Here is a 16,579-nt window from a genome sequence, read left to right as displayed (position 1 = left end):
GAAGTGGAAGCTGCTCCCACCTTTTTCTACTATAGCAGACTGAACCCTGGAGAGGAGGCGCCCTCTTTTCCAGCATTTGCTCTGCTAAAGGGGAAAGAGGTGGGAGGAGCTTTCAGTTCATTCTTGACCTGTCACCGACTATAGGTACCTGCCAACGTTCCATGTTTTTGGACGTAAGCCAACACTTTGACCAGTAGGATGAATATGGCTGTTGTATATTGGGTGTATCAAGGAGCGGCCAGGCTCTTTAAATCGACTGCGAAATTCGGTTTCTTAACCTATCGCACTACGACTTTGTGCAGCGTTGCTCAGGGATGGTGCATTTTTTTTTGTAAAATTTGCAAAGAGCGAACTTACCTGAGGAAAAAGTAAAGAAAGAAAAAGGCTTAGCTCCTATGGAAATGCGACGAAGCCAAAGGTCTTCGAACAATATGGCGCCGTTTCACTAGAGAGACAAAAGATGGCGCAAGGGGTCACGACGCCAACTGCGCCAACGTACGAGCATACGGCGCCGAAAGCTGGCGCCTTTAGCAGACAATCTTTTCGACTCAAAAGTGGCACGAGCTTTTCTGATATCAGTTGCCATTGCATTATTTTATTATCCTTACTGATAAAACATATTGAATGGACACATAATCAATTAGAAAAGTGGTTTGTTGGGATATTTTGACTGTTTTTTTCGGAGTACCGATGTCATCTGCTTTGCAGTTCCGTGTTGTTACCGCGCCTGTTTTTGTTTCTGCGACTGTCGCCGCCTGCGGAATGCACTCTACTTTTGAGTTGAAAAGATTGTCTGCTAAAGACGCCAGCTTTCGGTGCCGTATGCTCGTTCGTTGGCGCAGTTGGCATTGAGGCCGCTTGCGCCATCTCTTGTCTCCCGTGCGAAATGGTGCCGTATTGTTTGAAAACCTTTGCCTTTGCCGCATTTCCATAGGAGCTAAGCCTTTTTCTTTCTTTACTTTTTCTTCGGGCAAGTTAGCTCTTTGCAAATTTTACAAAAAAGTGCACCATCTGTGGGCAACGCTGCACAAGTCATAGCGCGATAGGTTAAGAAACCGAATTTTCCGGTCAATTTAAAGAGCCTGGCTCTCCTTGATACACCCAGTAGTTACCACATATGTGTGCAGGTCACTCATGCAGTTGTTAATGACCATTGGTACCCAACTCAACCTCGTGCAGGGTGTCTATGAACTGGAAAAATGGTAATGTTGAGGAAGTTGGCGATTGCAAAAGCCTGAAGATTTCCACCCTAATCACCATCGATCAAGGATATTCAGCCTTCCTTTGTCTGAATGTCAGCAAAAGACACGTGTGGTGTGACACATAAACCTTCCTACTCAGGAACTCAGCCATAAATCTCTGCTTGGAAACTATAGAGTCTTAAGAGAATCCAGAGATACAATTTCATCTCGAAATGTATGAAAAACACAAACTTCTGTACTTTTTAAGTGAAGTGCTGCTGCTTATGGCAGATTTGTGGAATGGTTTCATAGTGCGACAGGTTGTCTCTAGAGCTACCCATTTGCTCCTGAATGGACTTTCCATGGGATTTTTTTACAGGTTGTGGACATCATGGCTATTGAGGTAGTTTCTGCTGCGGGGAAGAGAATATCCCTCAGCTTGACAGTCCACAGAAGCTTTAGCAGCCAGGATTTTGGATGTTGCGAGAGCAGTGACGTTTGCCTTTAGCTCATATTTTTTGCCAGAAGTTGTACAACCAACCGCCAGGGTTGTCTCATCCGACAGCAGGACATGGCTACTGTGGCGTCATTTAATGCTGTCGCTTAGAGACCACCTTTAATGAGTGGGTGGTATAGAATGCTAGAATGCAGAGGTGCATTCCAGACACCATGCTGTAGCATCTGCTGCTGGGATGTTCTGATTGGTTCTCATTGCAGTCATTACAATTTTCAGATTGTTTCTTTTCTTCAGTGGGAGCTCATGAAGGTGGCACTGTGCACAGAGGGACAGAGTGGCTGACAGTGAGCTGCCCAAGACAACCTGCTGGCTCTCGTGACAATCTCCGAAAGCCTCTGGATGGGCTAATTGACAGGCGTGCCTGGACATTTATAAATGGTAAACACAATCTAGACTACCTTTGAATTACGCCTTGGTCTAACTGCTGTTGCCAGGATACCGTGTTTGGCTGCTAGATTTGAACTGGATATGCTAAGCGGCACATGTTGCCAAGTAGGGACACGCTGGGACGCTTATCCACAAACTGCGCTTCCCAGTCCATGAGCCACCAAAGACCCAGCCAAAGAAATCTCGAGTCAAGTCAAAGTTTTCTGTTAATCTTGTTAGTAGCAGCGTCGTAGTCGTTAATTAAAATGTCGGCGTTGCCCCGCTCATTGCGGCACACCGAGCAGAGCAGAGCGAAAGAACGGAGGTAAAGACTACCAAAAGTGACGTCATTAGCAGGGTCCGACAACCCTTGCTTGCCAATAGGCTGACTTGGGGATGCCAACGATGATGTCACGAAGCTTTGGACAGGTTACATGTGGAAGAAAGGCTCAGTGCATGCCCTGCTATAATTGCTGCACATATTCAAAATAAATTCAGTTTACGTTGACTTTTGCCCAAGTTTAGTGCGATTACTGAATTAACGAGCCAAAATTCTTTGTAAGTCTGCTCCTAACTCAGATTTCTTACAAAGTGCTCCAGGTTCCCTTTAATGCTAGTTTGACTTATTTGCACGAGCCTGTGCCAGTGCACAAACTAGAGCTTATACATTGCTGTACTATTTTACATTTAATGCACTGCCAAAGGAAAACGTTCATATACAATTAAACCCAAGAAGCTAAACCATTAATTTGAATGTGACATACAGTAGACTCATTATTTCAAACTCCAGGAAGCCACGAATTCTGCATGAATTATCAAAAGCTCAAATTATCAGAAGTTCATCTAAATATGTTGCAAGATAAATTATGATTTTCTATATGGATGGCTACACATACAAAACAGATATTTCATGATTTCCTCTGCACAGGCCCATTAATCATAAGCTGGTATGCCATTCATGAAACATTGGTAAAATTTATGACACAAGTTTATTCGACCCTCAAAAATGTTGTTTATCAGGGACTGTTTAGACAGCACATGACACCTCAAAACAAAATTAAGTTTGTTCAACCAGAAAAAAAGTTGTCTATTAGGGACTGTTAAGCAGGGACCCATGAGTAATGGAAATGGGCATTGTGCTGCAGTTTCTATAGCAACTTGCGTGAACACTGCGATATAAAGCCATGCCGCCACATCACAGCATCCTTGCAAATTGATATGGAAACTGCCGCGCGGCGCCCGTTTTTGCCGCTCATGTGTCCCCTGCTTCAGAGACGTATATAGAGATAGTTTAACCATTCATTTGGATGTATAGAAGGCAAATGAGGAGGCGCCTTTCGGTTAAGGTGGGCTGGGCGTGTTCCAGAGCATTTTCACAAATTCGTATGTGGCCAACCAGCAGCCGCGCATAATATCCTGGCAGTGGTTGTGAGAAACAAAATTAATGAGCTCGTCGGAGTAACTCTCGGTGACTGGGGTGCAGTGATGTTTTGATCGTGGTCATACAAAATCACGGTGGAAGATATAGAAAATATAAAAAACATGCACAACCAGCTGAACGATTGACGTAATCCGTACACCAGGCGTCGAAGCGGTCAGACTTCATTTGAGCAAAGCAGAAATCAAGCGGAACATTAGTTTCCTACATCTACTTGCGTAACCATAATCGAAACTGCGTGCACCATATTTTCAACCATGGAGAGTTACTACAATTAACTCTTAGGCACTTATCAAAACCGTTTCTCGCTACCATAGCTAGGGGATTATTTTCAGCTTCTGGTTGGCCGAGAGAGATTGTCGAACCCTCTATCTGCGTCTGATGCAGGCCTTGGCTCTGCTTGCTCCTTTCATATACCAAGATCTATATGTACGGCTCTGCTCTGCTTTAGCCCTGTAGAGTGTGCTTTTTACTGAGCACCAGTGCACCTCAGAAAAACAAAGCCTGTGAAAGCAAGCTTCACAGGTGCTGCTTCTCCGCAGTGCACCGGTGCGCGGAAAGAAGTGCGCTCAACGGGGCCGCGAGAACAAAGAGTTTGAATTACACGAAAACGTCGTTCAAATTAAGCGGCTTATGAATACATTGAAAACGTAGCGGGACAGCCCAAGTTTTGAAATTTGTTTGACTTAACCAGAGGTATTAAATCTCAGAGTTTGAATTGCGAGCCTACTGTATACTCTAAAGGAGATATGGCTCACTTGATTGTGCTTAATATCACTGAATAGTTATGCAAATTTTAATTTGCTAGTTTTATTTCTCAAGCACTTGTTGTGTTGGGTATTCAAATCAATGCAAATTTTTACTTTGGTTCAATTTATGGGAGCTTTGTTTTATATATCATGTGCAGTAGAAAGGGAAGCTGGGCTAGGTAGTAAACACGCTGCTTGCTGATGTTAACCATGTATGTCATATGCAGCTTGTTGTGATTGTGTATTGATTTCGAATCCTCTTCTGCTCTTTATTTCAGGCTGCTCTTATATGCACCATGAAGATAATGAAGAGGTCTCCAATTGAAGGACAACTATAAGCACAAGCATGGAGGGGCATCTAGATGGCGAGCGCAAGGACAACTGTAATGTAAAATTTCTCCCAACTTAAAGCAAGGCATGCCTTCTTCCAATAAAGGCATTGTGGCAAAACTTCTTAATTCGTTTGTTTGTTCAGCTGTCATCTCTACGAGCAGCTGATCTCACACAAACGAAATCCTGGCAATGAGTAGTAGAGGTTGTGTGCTCTTTTTCTTCTTGAACTCTTGTTGTTTTGTGTAAGGATAAAAAATTATACAAGTTAGTATATTGAATGACAGAGCCTATGAACCCTCCATACCAATCCATACCTCAAAAGTTTCATGTGACTTCGGCTTGCTTGAACATGGAAGCTGTTTGCACTAAATAACGGAGCACTAGACCTTTCTGTCTTCTTGAAGCCCATAGCTACAAGCCATCCGCACCAATCCTGCACCTCCGATACGTCAGGTGACACCCCTGGCAAAGGTATAGCCCTTCCAGGGGAGTCGCCTGATGTATCGGAGGTACGGGTAGTACAGATGGCTCGTAACTTTGGCCTTATCTAAGGCCGAAAGGTATAGTGCTTCATTATTTAGTGCCGACAGCTTTCATAATTCCTACGGATAGCCCTCCGTAGTGAGCTACAGACATTCTGTCATTTTACGAAATTATGTGCCTTGTTTTTACAGACTGTCCAGTTTCTAGATTACGGGAAATCTTGCCGGCAATATAAAACCAGCAACTTTTACCAATAAAATGGGAAAACGGATAACTGTCTGTTAAGTGGAATATAGACGTTCCGTCATTTTACAAAATTATATGCCTTGTTTTTAACAGACTGTTCGGTTTCTAGATTACGGGAAACCATGCTGGCACTATGGAACCCGCAACTTTTACCCCTAAAATAGAGTGAAATTTTTTTGCAGTGCTCCCATACCCCTTGTCCAAGTCGAAGATGGTCAGACATCTCCGATTCCCACTAAAATGAAGCATCCGTTTCCATTGAAAATAAAGAGTTTGTGTATTTGATGTCGTAGTACGTCATTTGCATTACATATTTCAAGAAGACATTTAAATACCAAAATGGTTCAACGATAACGGCCACAAAACATTTTGAAAGGCGGCTGTAAAACGGTTTCGAAAGACGGCCGAAAAACGGTTGACGACATCGGTCACAAAACGGTTGGCGATATCGGTCTCAAAACTTTCCCCGTGATCGGTTCAAGTTATTGGACCAATCTGGAGCCGGGGTGCAAATCATTATTGGACCGTTATTTCCTAAAACTTTGACCGATATTTGTCCGTTATTGGTCCAATATTTTTGTGCTGCCTGGGGCCACTTTCGAGCTGTGCTAACAACGCTGACTGCTGCGACAGCGAGGTGGAGTTTTCGGCCTCCATTTAGCATTATGCGGGCTATGTTGCCAGAGTGTATTGAAGCCCACTACCTTAAATTCAAAATGAATATTGATTCCAACGAAGTGAGAACAGAGACGCCAAATAGTGTAGGCCAGCAGCGCGTGCTGTACTCGAGCTACGTGAGTGGCTACACTCTTAAGTTTCTGGTTGCTATACCCCTAATGGGGCTATTTGTTTCCGTTCAATGGCGTACGGAGGCCGATGCTCCGACATCCATTTTACGGTGGACTCTAGGTTCTGAAACATTGTGCAGCCCGGGGACGTAATACTGGCTGACAAATGTTTTCCGGGTATCAGGGAAAGTCTGGCAGACACTGATGCGGTGCTCGTGATGCCGCCTTTTTTATCGGTGCATGGGCAGTTCAGTGAGCCAGAAGTGTGCGACACACTACTTTGCCCAGGTCCGAATTCACGTTGAGCGAATGATACAGCGAATTAATATACTCGGGACAACGGTGCCCATTACTCTGATCCCCCCGATGGATGACGCTTCAACATGTGCTGTACGCTGGCAAATTTGCAACCTGCCATTATCAAGCCAAAGGAATAAATGGCAGCAAATGTAGGTACATTCAGACGCATGGCGAGGCTAGGTACAGAGCTCCAATTTCTCTCGTGGGGTTGGCTCTTCCTGGGTACCAGCGTAGGCTTCTTATCCGCAACCGAATTCTGCGCCAGAGATTGATTTAAGTGTTTCTGTATGATATGTGATGTCCTGCCGTAAAAGATGGCTAACACCTTTTTTACGAGATGCAAAGATGATTGATAGCAACGAGTGTATTTTCCATGCCCTTGTGGTTCTATTCTATAATGAAAGTGTCAAATCGGAGCACGTTTTATAAGTAGCATTGTTTATGCCAATGAGAATAAAACAACAGCAAATAAAAATAACACACTTTAGCAGAAAACTAAACATTCTGATTGCAAGATTATATTTTGTGTACTGGACTTTACATTTCAGCGTAGTTCTAAACCACCACTTCCTAAAAAGACCGGCAAGTATGCAAAAAAACACATGGAACGTTGTCGCGAGTCATATTGTCTGCAGTGAATTGAATGCAGTACTTTATTGTTGTCTTTTACATCACTTGTACTGACATGCTTAGAGCTGGTACTTCTGTGCAAGGACTAGCAGTACCAGCTGAAATAAAACCGTTCTAGAGAGGGAATCGCATTGCTCAAAAACTTGTCGTTCCTGGGAACGAACACAGTGGAATCGTGCTCACCGCATGTGTAGACATAAAAATAACATGATTGCAAGTCCAGCACAAACATCAACACATGCACTTGTGCATAGTACTTGTGCGGTGGCTTCAGGCACAACTCGTCATTAACGTAACTCCGGAGAGTTGTCCCAGCGCGCTAGCGCCACCCGCGGTGCGCAGGTGCGTCACGGCTGGATGTGTGCTTTATTGCCAAAAGCGTTGTAGGCGTTGGAACATATTTCATGTTTATTTATCAGTTCAAATATATCAGAATAAAAAATTATACCTGAAATACATATTTATGTTTACTGTAGTAACCAGGAAGGGCGAGTTACCGAGTTACTCCACTACTAGATTATAATGCGCGCCTCTTTCCCGAGATCCGAGTCACCCGGATTCCCATTTCCTCACTTTGTGTACATTCATGATTTTGTTTGTCATATTCGCTGTCCTGTTTCTATTGCCGCACCCGAGCTGATCATGTATATCGTCTGAGTCAAGTATGTCCTGGATGGCTTTAAGAAAACTGCTGAATTCTTCCATAAAGGACTTCCAACCCGAAAGTGTAAACGATTTCGATGCCGACCGAACTTACTACTGTTGGTGGCGTGGAGACGGCCGAACTCGTGCAGAATTTTACGACGAGAAAATTATCACCACGACCGGTACTTTCAACTTCACTAATAAGCTATTTCACGAATGTATGGACTCTTGCAGTTTGCTTAAAATTTTTGTTCATTTCTGTGCCTCGGTCCACAAATACAAGCGAGCGATGTGGTACAGAAACGACCAAGCGTGAAGAGAAGCATCGCGCGGCCTTAGTATCCACACACACAAATCAATTTCTTTCTGGTGGGTAACACGCATAAAGCTGTTACTGCAACACTGCTGGCCACAATCAACAAAAACTATGAATTCCAACCACACAAGTTTGCCCGGCACTTGGTGCGCATTGTTTTCACCGTGGAGGAGAGGCGAACAAAGTCTCTACATGAAAAGGCTTGCACACTGCTCGAAAAGACATCCCCGCGAAGCAATGCATCGACAAGGAAAAGAATGCCATCATAAGTAAGTCCAGAAACTTGTGTAGTTTATTTTGTTTCGTTCTTATACTTTGCTGATACCTAAAGCTCTTATACTTACGCTTTGAGTGACCCACTCTTTGTTGGCCGGTCAAAATAAATAAATAAATACTGTTAACTTTTTCTGCCCCAAATGGTCTAAAATTTGTCATTTATTTCTAAAAACAGTTATCTCCTTACTATTTTCCTAGTTCTCTAATTATATATTTTTTAGTATAATCTAATCAATCATTTATTGATAATACCAGCTTTGCTGCATAAATATATTTTTAGTTACTTAGCCGCTGCTTTAATAAGTGTAATATATAGGTGTCATGTCACACTTAGAAAAAAGTTGTTGCAACCGGGCGATGAGGAAGAAGAGAAGCGGCGGGAGCTCATGCATTTTGTAATTTTTATCAGTCTGAAAAACGAACAGTAAAGGAAAAGGTCGCACCGACCGATTTGTCTAGCGTAATTGCCTTCGTATTCCTTGGTTCCTCAACATATGGTGCCGAAACCCGGGAGTGTCCCGCTTCACAAGGGCCCAAGCTACACGCCGCATGGAAATTTCAATCCTGCAGCTGCAACGGAATTCAGCAGTTCCTTGGCGGGAGCAGACCACTGGGAAAAGAACAGCGACGGAACCTTGGCAGGCGACCGTACGGCCTCGTAAATACGAATAGTCAATGGAGAGGCTGAAGGCTAGGCGGTCGGCTCGGCGGGCACAGAACACTAGGATAATGAACGACGCCAATCGGATTCTCCAGGATCCCAGCCCCGACCTAGCAAGAGTGCGTTCGATCAAGGACAGACTCACTACCAGCAATGCAGAGCTCCGACTACTTGACGGTGAGATAGAGCCGCTAATTCCAATCCAAGAGCTGGAAAGTGAGTGCACCGCCACTGCAGAATACCGAGACGAAGCCGTCATGGTGATCAGCGAGTTCGAGACCAAGATTGAGTCCCTACAATCGCAGAGAATAATAGCTTCGGCGGCGAGCACCGGAAACCAAACCGGCATTCAAGACAACGCAGCGAGACGTGGACCAAAGCTTCCGAAGCTGGAGCTATCTACCTTCGATGGAGAGCAAAGCAACTGGCTCACATTCTGGGAGCAGTTTGGTGGAGCCATCCATACCAATGCAACTTTAACAACCACAGATAAGTTCCACTACCTTCGTCGGTGTCTAACGGGAGATGCTGCTGCGGCGATTGCCGGGCTACCAACAACAGAAATATGCTATGCCGAAGCGATCACCATCTTGCAACAGAGGTTTGGAGAGAAGAGGAGAATAGAGCGGCAGCATCTGAATGCCCTCAGAAATCTACCGCACGATGCTTCAGCTAATGACGTGAGAGGGTTGAGAAACCTGTATGACACCACACAACTCAACGTTCGGTGTCTAAACTCTTTGATTGTTCCCACGTCAAGTTTTTCAGCCATGCTCTGTGACATTCTTGTCAGGGCGTTGCCTTACGAGGTTACAGTGGAGTATCACCGGCAAGTCAACAACACCGCTTTCACCAACGCAGCGGCTCAAGACCAAGGAGACGGATCGGCGGCTGGAACTTCAAGGTCAGCGGATACTACGTCGGAGTCAGTGACCGAATTGAATGGAATGCTTCGCTTCCTGCGTGTGAAAGTAGAAAGCCGAGAAAGAAGTAGCCTTGAGGATGCTCGAGGTAAACACGAGACAAAGGTAAAGTCGTTTGCATCAGCATCAGCTTTTCATAACGCAACAAATGCTACACATTCTCAGTGTTTTTTCTGCCATTCAAAGAAGCACACCACGCCATCTTTTGATTGCAGCAAACAGAGAGAGGAAAAATTAAGTATGTTATCAAAAGACTGCAGATGTTTCCGATGCACATTGAAAGGTCACCGAGCACGAGATTGCAGAAAAAACCTCAGTTGCGCAGTTTGGAGAGCCAGACATGCAACCACAATGTGCGATCCTGAGTTTGTTAGGCGGATGAAGGAACGTTCGCCCCAAGGTAACGATACGATTTGCGTGTCTGCATCCAGCTCGGGCGCGCGCTCAGAAAAGAAGTTTAGTGACGGCATATATCTCCAGACGTTCAAGGCATTTTTAGTGACCAACGCTGGCAGCTGCTATGTCAAGGGAATAATCGACGGTGGCAGTCAGCGCACATTTATAAAAGAAGAAGTAGCGCAACGCCTAGGGCTGAAAGTCCTGCGGAGAACAAAGATAGCACTCAACACTTTCGCCAGTAATGCTTCGAAGGTTATAGAGCGCAGTCCCGTTGTGGAGGTAAAGCTCAAAAGTCAATTTGACAATACAGAAATAACCTTTGAAGCAATTTCCATCCCGGTCATTTGCCAGGACGTATCTACGCCAACAACGGACATCCCGTTTGTGCGATTTCTGCGGGAAAGCAGTAAGAATTTGGCAGACGACGTGATTTTCCCAGGTGTAAAAACAGTTCCTGAAAAAAGTCTGTTGATTGGATCCGACCAGTTGTGGAAGTTCTGCACAGGAGACGTGATCAGGTGCGCAGATGTGGACGGATTGGTAGCGATCAACACAAAGATGGGCTGGACGCTGCAAGGTCCTTCAAGACAGGTGGGAAGGCTCCAATGGGATTCAAGTCTGATGATATGTGTCCTACAAGCGAAGGCAAAGGAAACCCAAGTGGAAGAGGCGCTACAGCCCTTCTGGGAGTTAGACAGAATGGGAGTTGCCGACAGTGAGCTCGGAGACACTGATGCAGACACCATTACACACTTTGAGCAAAACATCATTAAGAAAAACGGACTATACGAAGTGGCTCTGCCGTGGAAAGAAGACACTTTTGATATGCTGGCAAACAACTGGGAAGTTGCCATTTTACGTCTAGGGAGCTTGTTGAGAAGAATCTCACGAAAGGAGGGATTACTCAAGCGGTATGATCATGCAATGAGACAGTATTTGCGTGATGGGCATGCAGAAGTGATAAAGAGCAGAAAGGAAAGCGACAGCGCGCAGGTCATGTATTACATGCCGCATAAAGAAGTAATACGTGAAGATGCAACAACAACAAAGTTAAGGATCGTCTTCGACGCATCTTCTCATGCCAAAGGGTGCAGGTCGTTGAATGAGTGCCTAGTAACAGGACCCAACTTGAACCCCGAGCTTCTGCAGGTCCTGCTTCGGTTTAGATGGTACTCAGTTGCAATGACCACCGACATTAAGAAAGCGTTTTTACAAATTGCCATCCGTGAAGATGATCGTGATGCTTGTAGATTTCTTTGGTTTGCTGAGGAGCCAAGTTTCCCTTTCAACAAGGAAGAAATTCAAGAGTGGAGGATGACTCGGGTTCCTTTCGGATCCACGTCTAGTCCATTCATGCTCACAGCTACAATACAACATCACTTGAAGTTGGTCTGCGAAGACCCACAATTAGCAGAGAAACTCAGGACATCTTTCTACGTTGATGATCTACTGCTCGGAGCCGACGATATTGAGGATGCCGTGAGGCTCTACCACACTTCCAGGAACGTCATGAGACAGGCAGGAATGACACTCCGGAAATGGACTGCGAACAATGAGCAACTGCAGGAGCAGTTCAACAAGGAGGAGCCAACATTTATGACCGAAGAAAAAAGCCTCTCACCTTCACCAACCTCCAAGGTACTTGGAATGATGTGGGATCACGAAGGGGACTGCTTTATTTACAAAGTTGAAGCTTTGCTTGAATTCCTCTCAGCAAATGTGGACACTAAACGGTTCATCCTCAAGGCAGCCTCAAGAGTATTCGATCCTCTTGGATTGATCGCGCCCTTCGTCCTAACAGCTAAGCTGCTATTTCAGAAGCTGTGGACATTGGGAATCAGCTGGGATGAAGAACTCCCCGCTGATTTGATCACTGAATGGCACGCTCGGACGGCGGACCTTGTTCAACTGCACTCGTTAAGTATACCAAGACATATCAAGCGAGGCATCCAGGCAGGAGCCAACAAAGTACAGCTACACGTCTTCGTAGATGCAAGCACGAAAGCCTACGGATCTTGTGCGTACTTTAGAACAGCCGATGACCAAGGAGAAACAGCTACCATGTTAGTTGTTGCGAAGACAAGAGTGGCACCGATAAAACCTTTATCACTGCCTAGGTTGAAGCTGATGGGGCCGAATATTGGAGCCAGACTCCTACGATACATAAAACAGTCATATTATGACGTGGAACTTGATTACATTATGTGGACTGACTCAACGGTTGCCCTCAGTTGGGTGAGAGGAGTCCCTGAAAAATGGAAGCCATTTGTAAAAAACAGGGTGGCAGAGATACGCGTCATGACATCCCCGGACCACTGGAGGCACTGCCCCGGTCAAGAGAATCCGGCGGATCTCTTGACCAGAGGACTAGGCGTTCAGGAGCTTCGTGCTAACTCTCTTTGGTGGAAAGGGCCGAGTTGGCTGAGTCAAGAACCTTCAGAATGTCCTGAATCTTCAGTGTTCTTGGAAGACACGCCTCAACTCGAAGTAAAAGAAGAGACACATGTGCTGTTGGAGAAAGGCCAAGAAGTTCCATCATTGTTCGACACCGGAAGTTACGAGAATTACCAGAAGGTTCTGAGGATCACTGCCTGGGTCATCAGGTTCGCTAACAACGCACAGAAGAGAAATGAAAAAATACAAGGTGGATTAATTGCGGCAGAGTTGGACAAAGCAGAGCAGTATTGGATCAGGCAGATACAAAACGAAAGGTTTCAGACGGATATTATGCTCCGCGAGAAAAATACGACAGAGGTTAATGTAAGACTCGCAGAGTATCATCCTCTCTTTGGCGAAAACAAAATCCTGCGGGTCGGAGGACGACTGCAGAGGTTGACGGAAAGTCTCGATGTGAAACATCCAGTCCTGTTACCGAACGACCATGACTTTGTCAAGCTAATTGTGATGCACGCTCATTGTAAGGTTATGCACGGGGAAGTAACAAGCACAATGTGTTACCTACGAGAGAGGTACTGGATAATACGTGCTAGGCAGCTGACCAAGAAGGTAATAAAAAGTTGCCTCGTATGTTCACGGTTGAATGCGAGGCCAACTGCTGTTGAGCAAGCTCCGCTACCGACAGATCGAATCAAGAAGGCAAAGCCGTTCGAGGTAACCGGAGTCGACTTCGCAGGGCCGCTGTACGCAAAAAGAAACGACGGTAGCTGCAGCAAAGCGTACATCGCACTTTTCACATGCGCCTCCACGCGAGCAGTTCACCTCGAGCTCTCAACGGGCCTCACTGCTGAAGCTTTCTTGCTTGCATTCCGGCGTTTTATAGCAAGAAGAGGCATACCACTGGACATATATTCTGATAATGCACTAGCCTTCAAGAAAGCATCAAAAGACATCCAGAAGGCATTGGGTGCACTGGAGCAAGAAGTTTTCAAATCATACATTGCAGAACACAGAATCAACTAGAAGTTCATTGTGGAGGCCGCTCCATGGTGGGGCGGGTGGTGGGAGAGGCTCGTTCGATCTGTCAAGGCAGCACTTAAGAAAGTGTTGGGCAGAAGCAGCCTATGCTTCGAAGCACTGACGACTGTCCTTGCTGAGGTGGAAGCAATGGTAAACTTAAGACCACTGACATATCTCTATTCGGGAGTAGGAGACCCCTCAGTCATCACGCCAGCACATTTCTTAATAGGGCAAAGTTTGACAGTTCTACCAGAAACAAGCTTGTCTAACGACCGCCCAGGATGCGTGACACAGAAGGAAACAGCTCGCCAGTTCCAGTATCGAAAAATGATCATGGAACATTTTTGGAAACGCTGGCGGTCTGAGTACCTGTTGGAGTTGCGGTCAGCTCATCAATATCTCGTCACCAATACTTGCTCCCTGAAAGTGGACGACGTAGTCATAGTGGAAAATAACCGAGCATCCAAGCTGTTCTGGGAACTGGGGAGAATCGTAGAGACGTACCCCGGAACTGACGGAATTGTTCGTGCCTGTCTCGTGAAACAGCGAAACGGTACGCTCATAAAGAGACCCGCGCAGAAACTTTATTTGCTGGAAATTCGTCCAAGTCAACTTCAGGCTCGGGGAGGATGTTGCAACCGGGCGATGAGGAAGAAGAGAAGCGGCGGGAGCTCATGCATTTTGTAATTTTTATCAGTCTGAAAAACGAACAGTAAAGGAAAAGGTCGCACCGACCGATTTGTCTAGCGTAATTGCCTTCGTATTCCTTGGTTCCTCAACAAAAGTATTGATTCTGGCTGATTGTAGCAAAAACGTTTTCCTTCCCCAGCCTACGTCTGCAGCCATTGCAAGGTGGATGACGCGAAGTAAAAAAAACAACAACAACATGCTGTCAAAGGACTCGAAAAAATAGACTTGTAGTATTGGAACTAATAAACTTGAGTGAAATCCAATGGCACGATTTCAATCATCAGGAATAGTTATAAGTACACAAATGACGTATCACAACCATCTCAAATTTTTTTTTAATTATACAATGTGATCAAAAGTGCCTGGTAGTCAGTTTTTTGTAGGGACTACAAATGCAATGGAAAGGCAGCAGAAGAGGGTTAATGAATGGCATAATGTCAAAGGCAAACGTGCAATATGAATAGCCTCGAGTAACCAAGAAACGTGGTACAATATTCACTAAAGTAAATTGAAAAGCTAATGAAAAATAGTTGCCATCTAATATCTTCCGTGTCACTTTTCCATTGAGCCAAGAAAACATCTGATGGTACAGTGCTCAACGAAACGAAATGGGCCAGCGGAACGCGTGGCCTCCAGAACTTGCTGCGCCATCTACCGATAAAAGACGGGCTGCCTGGTGACGCGAGTCGGAGGTGTGCAAAGCTGATACGAGCGCTCATCGGCTGTTCCCACGCTGTGCACAACTCCCGATGGGTAATCTCTGCAGAGTGATAGCCTTTTTTTATTATTTAATCGCCGCGTGGTTTTATCGCGATCTGTTTGACGCCCTGTGCATACTTTTATCTTGTCTCAAATATGAAAGAAAAGGAACAAAAGGGCAATATTTTTTTCTTTTAATAAAAAGCACAGTGCCATTTCACTTCACATTTATTTTTCTATAAATTGTCGGTTCACTGCCATCAGTATCCATTCGTGAAGATGCCGTCGCGAGTGCCAATTCACGAACGCTGGCGAATTGTGGCCCTATGCCGCGCGGGAATGCCCCAACGAGAAGTCGCCCGGATGACAGGAAGGACCCGAACCGCACTGGCCCGAATTTTCACGGCGTTTCGAGACGACAACGGCCGCATCCATGACGCTCCTCACGACGTCCGCCCAAGGTCCACTACCGATGAGGAAGATCGATGGATCGTCGCGGCTGCAGTCGACCAGCCTTTTATTACGGCCCGTGACATTCGAGGCGAACTTGGTCTGAATGTCAGTGACCAACTTGTGCGACGCCGTCTTGCAGAAGCGGGTATTAGGAGCTATGCTGCGTGCAAGAAGCCAATTTTAACTCCTCGACAAAAAGATATCCGCCTGCGGTTTGCCATGGAAAAGACATCATGGACGATTCAAGACTGGAAAACCGTTGTTTTCAGCGACGAGTCCTCTTTCTCAACTGACTGGCACCAAGGAAAACAAGTTTGGAGACCGCGAGGTGCACGGTATGTTACTTTTGAGCAACACGACAATTTTTAACAAGCCGGATCTTATAATTTGTGATTTTGATGTTTCAGGTATGATGCCCCTTACTTGCAGCGTGTGGGCAGGAGTGGCCGACAAACCGTTAACGTCTGGGGGGCATTGTCAGCGGAAGGACTTGGTCCACTTGTAAGAATACAGAGGCTTAACCGAAACGTATTGCGACGTCATTGAGCACGAGCTCATTCCTTACGTTCTTGAGGGACCTTTCCCTGACGGATGCTTTTTTTTTCAACATGACCTTTGTCCTGTTCATCAGTCAAATCGTGTGCGTGACCTTCTAGAGGAACGCGGAGTGGCGGTTATGCCATGGCCCCCAAAAGGGGCTGACATGAACCCCATCGAGAACATCTGGGGAAACATGAAGATCCAGCTATCGCGGCGAGGACTTCACTCCGTCACGACTGACCAGCTATGGGATGCTGTGAAGGAAGAATGGGACAGGCTGCGGCAATGTCCAGAGTTGGTGGTGAATCTTTATGAATCCCTTCCGCGTCGCATGAATGCTATTTGTGAAGCCAATGGAGAGTTCTGCAAATATTAGAGTAAGGTGCTGATAATAAAACAAGCACGTTACTTATATTATTTTTTTTCTAGTAGGCGCAGCATTGTGTAACATGTCAAATAAACTATGTTGACACAGCACACGCTTTTTAATGACTGTCAGACGCTCGCTAAAATTGAATAAAACCACGAA

The 16,579-nt window shown here is 45.5% G+C and overlaps 1 protein-coding gene across 1 annotated transcript; it reads left to right on the top strand.

Moving 5' to 3' along the window:
* Positions 1-9,699: 9,699 nt before the first annotated feature.
* On the top strand, positions 9,700-16,015 carry LOC121834027. Its single transcript, XM_042287760.1, has 4 exons — positions 9,700-9,833; positions 10,284-11,162; positions 11,754-13,168; positions 15,918-16,015. Exons 1-4 carry the CDS (start codon positions 9,700-9,702, stop codon positions 16,013-16,015), a joined length of 2,526 nt encoding a protein of 841 aa, XP_042143694.1.
* Positions 16,016-16,579: the final 564 nt, after the last annotated feature.

Source organism: Ixodes scapularis, unplaced genomic scaffold (genome assembly GCF_016920785.2).
Source record: "Ixodes scapularis isolate PalLabHiFi unplaced genomic scaffold, ASM1692078v2 ptg000303l_1___fragment_1__unscaffolded, whole genome shotgun sequence".
Taxonomy (NCBI): domain Eukaryota; kingdom Metazoa; phylum Arthropoda; class Arachnida; order Ixodida; family Ixodidae; genus Ixodes; species Ixodes scapularis.
This window is presented reverse-complemented; position numbering and strand designations above follow the sequence as displayed.